We start from the raw sequence: 6,147 nt of genomic DNA, 5'->3' as shown, positions 1-6,147 counted from the left end.
TCATAAATTCCCGAAAGAGCACGGCATGACTGGCCAATCAAATGAAGGCCATGAGTACCACTGACCAACCAGGAATGTGGACATGCACTGATCACATTCCTCTCAGCCTCAATTTCAGTCTATAAGAATCTTCACCCCTAACTCCTCGGGTAGCCCCAGATTTAGGCAATAGCTGCCTGGCTCCTTGCTCTGCACTTTGACAACAAATACCTAATTTCTTCCACCTCCCCGATGTCACAGATTCGCTTTCTGTGTGTCGGCTGGAGCAACTCAGTGTGGGGATTCTACAGCAATGCCTCCATTGGAGTGCTGTTCGCGACACTTCTCTGAGCCCTACCTCTTTGACCTCAGTCTTGTGATGAACTCTGTCCTCAAACCTGCTGCCCTGTCAGGTCGTACTTCACAGCGGAGTGTCTGCCCCCTCCCAGGTCACCCCTCTCTGAAGCTTCTCATCCCCCTCCACCCTCCTGGAGGCATGAGGACACAGATCAGAGTGGACTCACTGGGTGCCCAGAGTTTCCACGGTGAGAAGAGAAAGAAACTGAGCACAGAAATCCTGATTCCTGTATATGTGTTCAAACAGCTCACTACACCCCATGCATTTGTACAGTTAGCTTGGGTTCCGTGTTTGGGATTCTTTCCAGGAATGAGACAGTAGGAAGAATGTGTAAAGACAGCATCTCATTATTTTATTACGTGATAGTTTGTATTCATCCTCAAAGAGGTACTGATATCTGTGAAGGAAACAAGCCCTGCCTGCTCTGAGTACAGAGAAGGAGTGATCATCCAAAATCCACGGCTAGTGGCTGAACTGGAACTGGCTTTGAACTCAAGATCTCAGCTCTGAGTGACTGTAGGGCTTCTTACTTCTTGGGAGCCTTCTGGCTATAGGGATGTCTCCATGTGTGGGACTGTCCCCTGGGGGTCCTCACAGGGTGACTGCCCCCTTCTTTTGCTGTAAGAAAGACCCACTCCAGAGATTGAAGAATGGACAAAGCAATCTTTAAGGAAGGACAGGAATGGTACAGAAAAGAAGTGAGGAATGGAAAAGGAGGCACCTGCTATGTGGAGGAAAACTGTTCTCACCCAGGCAGTGGGGAGGGGGTCACCTTGTGGGAAATTTTTCTGCCTTGCTGGGGGTTGGGGCTGTGTGGGTGGTAATGGTCTCTGGAGCCTGAAGACTTACAGTCGAAGGCGATGGAGGGAGCGATAAGGTTGAGGTGGGGGTTGTAGATGTGCAGATAAGCAGGGTCAGGCCGGGAAAGGAGCACCTGCCAAGGAAACACTCAACCCATAAAGCCAATCCTCCAGGGGGTGGGAGCCGGAGGGGCTGGTGGGGGGTGGTGGAGGCTGGCCCCAGTCAGAGCCGCCCAGAGCAGGTGTGTGGGGCTCACAACCAAGGACATCGACCCTGGGTATGGGGGGTCCGATGTCACCCCTACCACTGGCCTTCTCTGCCTGCACTGACCTCTGCAATGTGAGGGGCACAGACAAGGAGCCTGGGTGGGAAGCCAGTTGTCCCTCCCATCCCAGCAGAAGGCTCTGGATTCAGTGTCTCCTCTTCTCTCCCCTCCCACGCCATCTCGATACCCTGCATCACCAGCCCATTTTCCCTTTGTCTCCTCCCTTTCTTCTCAGCCCTCCCTCCGCTTTCTGCAGACAAGGACACCTACTGAAACCACACCACTATGATGTAAAAGCAGGACGCAGCCTCTTGTCTGGCTCCCTTAGCCCAAGGTGTCCTTGCCTTAGTACACTGACTTGAGGGAGTGATGTGGCTGGCCCTACAAGGTTCTAATCCCCAGATGCAAGGAGTCATTTGCTTATCCAACAGGTAAGAACCTTGATGGCCAGTGTTGTCCTGGGGTGGTTTGTGTAGGAGAATTCCAGGTCCTGGCAGAGTGCAACTGCTATCTCCACATAACCCCCAGACCAACTGGAGCCCATGTGGCCACCATAAATTCCCTAAAGAGCACGGCACCACTGACCAATCAAAGGAAGGTCAGGAGCACCACTGGCCAACCAGGAGCTTGGACACGAGCTGACCATGCACCTCTCGGGCCCAATCTCAGTCTCTAACAACCTTCACTCCTACCTCCTCAGGGAGCCCAGGAATTAACAGCTTCCTGGCTCATTGTTTGGCAGCATCACAACCTTTCTACCGCAGGAGGCAGCTGTCCTACAGATGATGCCCGCAAGTCTAGTGCATATTGGTCACACCAGCCAGTGCCCAGGAGAGCTCACTCCCCTTAGTGCCAAAGCACCCTGACCTCTTCTTTTGACTTGGTGAGGAGCAGGGGAAAACATAACGTCTGGATTTCCACTTTTGGGAAGTACTCTCCCACTCCCATGCTCATAGCTCTCTACAGAAAGGAGTCGGGTATTACACTTTAAAACACTGGTGGGGATTATTGTCAGATGGTGGAATTACTACACCTTTTTATTTTTTGTACTTTTTCCTATTTTATACTTTTATAACATTTTGCTGCAAGGATTTCTTTCTTTCAACACAGGACATTAACAGGTGGATGGGAGGAAATGGAAATAATGGTGGTCAGTATGACTTGGTTCTTCCCACTCCAGCTGCCCTACCCCAAGACACTCCCTCCCCCGCCTTCCCCGCCTTCTACCCTTAGAGCTGGGGAGGGCTGCTCTCTTTCCAGGGAACCAAGAGTCTCGCTCCTCCCCCAAAATAGCCAGGAGGAGATATTTCTTTTCCACTGAAGCATGTTCTCTGGATCTGCAGGTCAATGGGTGCAAGGCAGGGGTGAGCAGGGTCACCCGCCTATTTGCATCTTTCTGTCCTCACTGTTAAGTGACCTCCCATCCTGCTCCTGGCTTGAATCATACACGAGAGATGCAGGATAGTCTTCGTGTGAGTGTGCTCTGCTAGCCAGGAAATCACAGGGAGAAGGGATCTTGTGCTGTGTTTTTATCTGCAGTTCCCCTTGCAGGAAGGGATGTGTCGCTGCATTCATTCTTGTCCCTGTGTTTGCATGTTTCATCCAGATGCAGCACGCATGGATGAGCAGGGTGATGTGAGCTGGCTGCAGTGGTTCAGGTATGATTAGACTCTTCCCACCTGTCCTTGCACATGTGTATCTCATGGCGAGTGTCTGTGTCTGGTTCTCCATGGAAGGCTCTGTTAAAAAATGAAGAGTGGAGCTGGCACTGTGGTGTAGAAGGCTAAGCCTCTGCCTGCAGTGTCGGCATCCCATATGGGCACCAGCTTGTACCCTGTCTCCCCTCTCCCCCCACAGCCATCTCTATACCAGAAAGCACGTAGTGATTAGCCACTCCCTCTTAAGCCAACAAGTCTGTTCACAAGGTTCATGGGTAGGATAGGCATCCTTTATTTGGAATACTCAACCTCCTACCATACCTCTTCTCTGCAAGCTCTAACTTATACCAAGCAAGGAGCTTTTCCCTCTGTATCTAAGAGTATAGGACAACATTAAATGAAAGAGGAGGGGGCAGGCTTTTTGCCTAGTGGTTAACATGTCCCTGTTTCATATCAGAGTGCTTGGGATCAATTCCCAGCTTTGCTCCTGACTCCAACGTCCCGCTAACAGACATTGTAGGAGGCAGCAGGTGATGGTTCAAGTAGCTGGGTCTCTGCCACAAACATGGGGCATCTAGACTGTATCCCCAGCTCCTGGCTTTGGTGCTGGCCTGGCAAAGCCTCCACCACTGCAGACATTTGGGGAGAGAACCAGCCAATGGGTGCCATGTCTATTTCTTTCAAAAGAAAAATGAGGACAGAAGGTATTTCAGCTTGGAAATACAGGATGTCAAAGGCCAGGAAAGGGGGTTAGCTGGGGGAGGATAAGAAAAGAATAAGAAAGTGGGCCAGTGTCGTGGTGTAGTGGGTAAAGTAGCTGTCTGTGACACCTTCATGCCATGTGGGTGCTGGTTCTTGTCCTGGCTGCTCCACTTCCAATCCAGCCCCCTACTAATGGTCTGGGAAAAGTGGCTGAGGGTGGCTCAAGCACTTGAGCCCCTGCTATGCACATGGGAGACCTGGATAAAGCTCCTGGCTCCTGACTTCAGCCTGGTCCAGCCCTGTCTGATTGCAGCCATTTGGGGAATGAACCAGTGGGTGGAAGACATCTCTCTCTCTATATATATCTCCTTCTCTCTGCAACCCTTTCAAATAAATAAATATATCTTTAAAAAAGAAAAAGAAAAAAATGAGAGAATTATTTCTGCTGAGGCAGAGAGAAAAAGTACTCCATCTTCCTGTACTTTTTCTGTGTCTCTTTCTCTCTTAGACACACACACACACACACACACACACACGCACACAACAGAGGGTGTGTCCTTTCCCATCATCCCTATGCCACTCCCCTTCTTCATTTTTAAGAAAATTTGCTTTTATTCCTTGAGAGGTAACAGTTTCAGACAGAGAGAGGGAGAGACAGAGAGGGAGGTCTGGTTCACTGGTTCACTCCCTGAAATGGCCGCAATGGTCGGAACTGGGCCAATCTGAAGCCAGGAGCTTCTTCCAGATCTCCCACATGGGTGCGGGGGCCCAAACACTTGGACCATCTTCCCCTGCTTTCCCAGGCCACAAGCAGGGAGCTGGATCAGAAGAGGAGCAGCCAGGGTACAAGCTGGTGCCCATATGGGATGCCGGCACTGCAGGCAGAGGCTTAGCCTTCTATACCACAGTGCCAGCTCCACTCTTCATTTTTTAACAGACCAACCCAAGTTTCTCACCCAGGACTTGAGGGTACTGGCTTCTGCTCTGCTTTGGGCTTCATCTGTGGAAGCCACTCTCCTTGGAGAAAGGCTATGTGGAAGACTGTCTTATTTAGAATCAAGATCCTGCGCTGTCCTTTGATGTCTGGGTGATCTTCAGTGAAAGGTTACGTTTTGCCAGGTTCCTCACCTATCTAATGGGCGTGGGAACACTACCACCTTAGAGTCCAGCTCTGTGTGTATCCAGTGACGAGTGGGTGTTAAAGCACTTTGCGAACTCTTAAGTCGTATCTGCTGCTGCCTACAGGCTGATCCACTATGGTCATTCCCAGGCCTCTGCCAGCTACCCTCCATTCTCTTGCCTGGCCATGGAATGTGCTGGTGAGCTAGAATGTGGGTCTGGCCCAGGGCTGTGATGTCACAGAGCACATGAGGTCAGAGGTCCTATGGAAGAGAAGCAGAGAAGACGGCACTGGGAAAGGGTGAGGGCCAGGACAGGGACGGGGCAGGAGGTGGGGGCGCCTGCTGGGCAGCGGGGAGCAGGGGAGGTACCAGGTGGTGGATGGGCACCCATGACTCCCCTGGGCTCCCAGCTCTGCAGGACTGCTTTCTTGGCAGCCATCCTGTTGCTGCTGTGGATGGGGGAAGTGAGGACTCAGAAGGGAAGCCCAGACCCTGATGGGAAGAACCAGGAAGAACAAATATCCTCTGAAGGTAGGCAAAGAGGAGGGCACAGTGTTTGGAGGTAAGGGTCAGACCACCGATAACTGACGGGGCAGGTAGATGGAACAGAGACTTGGGTTATAAGACGCAACCATGCCCCCTCCCCCCCATTGTCGTGGTGTGAAATAACAGTATCAGGTAAGAGTCTGGAGCAGGCGTTCTGAGCCAGGGACACACTGTGGGCCAGTGGAAATGGCATGCAACCTCTGCCTATGGGAGGAAGATCTTTGGTTTTCTTCATGTTTTAAGTTGGTGCCTCATTCGCTAAATGATGTAACACTTTGGAGGAGGCAGCTCATGTTGGAAATGAGGTGTGTGTAAGTTTGAGTGGGAGTTATGGCTGAACCCAGATCAGAAGCGTCCTTTGGATGGAGCATCGGCTGGGTGGTCAAGGTCAAGCGAATGTGGCAATCGGGCAAAAGCCTTTGGTTCCCCGTGCCCCCCTATTCTTTCTTTCCCCTTTCTGGTCTGGGTTGGGGCTGGGTTGGGAGCAGGTCAGATCAGGGCTGTCCATCCCTGCCCCTCTCCCCTGCTCCAGACCAGAACCAAGAGATGTATGAAGAACGCTTCGTGGCCTCATCGGTGGGTGAACTCTGGCAGGTGGTGGACATGGCCCAGCAAGAGGAAGACATGACATCAGAGTCCGCAGTTATCCGCGACCACCTCTTTGACCTAGCCTTCTGCTTTAACCTGGCCAGCATCATGGTTTTTTTATGAGGGACG

General features: G+C 51.6%; 1 protein-coding gene across 2 annotated transcripts; it reads left to right on the top strand.

Annotated features, from left to right (window-relative positions):
* Nucleotides 1-5,147: 5,147 nt before the first annotated feature.
* SOFU1 (sperm-oocyte fusion factor 1) lies at nt 5,148-6,141 on the top strand. 2 transcript variants are annotated; one of them, XM_089328750.1, is made up of 3 exons: nt 5,148-5,183; nt 5,295-5,415; nt 5,963-6,141. In XM_089328750.1, exons 1-3 carry the CDS (start codon nt 5,148-5,150, stop codon nt 6,139-6,141), a joined length of 336 nt encoding a protein of 111 aa, XP_089184876.1. The 2 variants fall into 2 exon arrangements, with proteins under 2 accessions (XP_089184876.1, XP_008256322.1); XM_008258100.4 differs by lacking the exon at nt 5,148-5,183 and having other exon boundaries at nt 5,274-5,415.
* Nucleotides 6,142-6,147: the final 6 nt, after the last annotated feature.

This window comes from Oryctolagus cuniculus, chromosome 3, assembly GCF_051225735.1.
Source record: "Oryctolagus cuniculus isolate XC-2025 breed Fujian yellow rabbit chromosome 3, ASM5122573v1, whole genome shotgun sequence".
NCBI classification, from domain to species: Eukaryota; Metazoa; Chordata; class Mammalia; order Lagomorpha; family Leporidae; genus Oryctolagus; species Oryctolagus cuniculus.
The sequence above is the reverse complement of the archived record's forward strand: the minus strand, read 5'-3'. Positions and strand labels throughout refer to the sequence as shown.

Excerpts from the sequence above, each read along its gene's own strand:
- SOFU1 (XM_089328750.1), top strand. The coding sequence starts at position 5,148 with ATGGAAGAGAAGCAGAGAAGACGGCACTGGGAAAGG. Across the intron at positions 5,184-5,294 it reads GAAGACGGCACTGGGAAAGG|CTCTGCAGGACTGCTTTCTT; the intron begins GTGAGGGCCAGG and ends CTGGGCTCCCAG. Across the intron at positions 5,416-5,962 it reads AGAACAAATATCCTCTGAAG|ACCAGAACCAAGAGATGTAT; the intron begins GTAGGCAAAGAG and ends CCCCTGCTCCAG.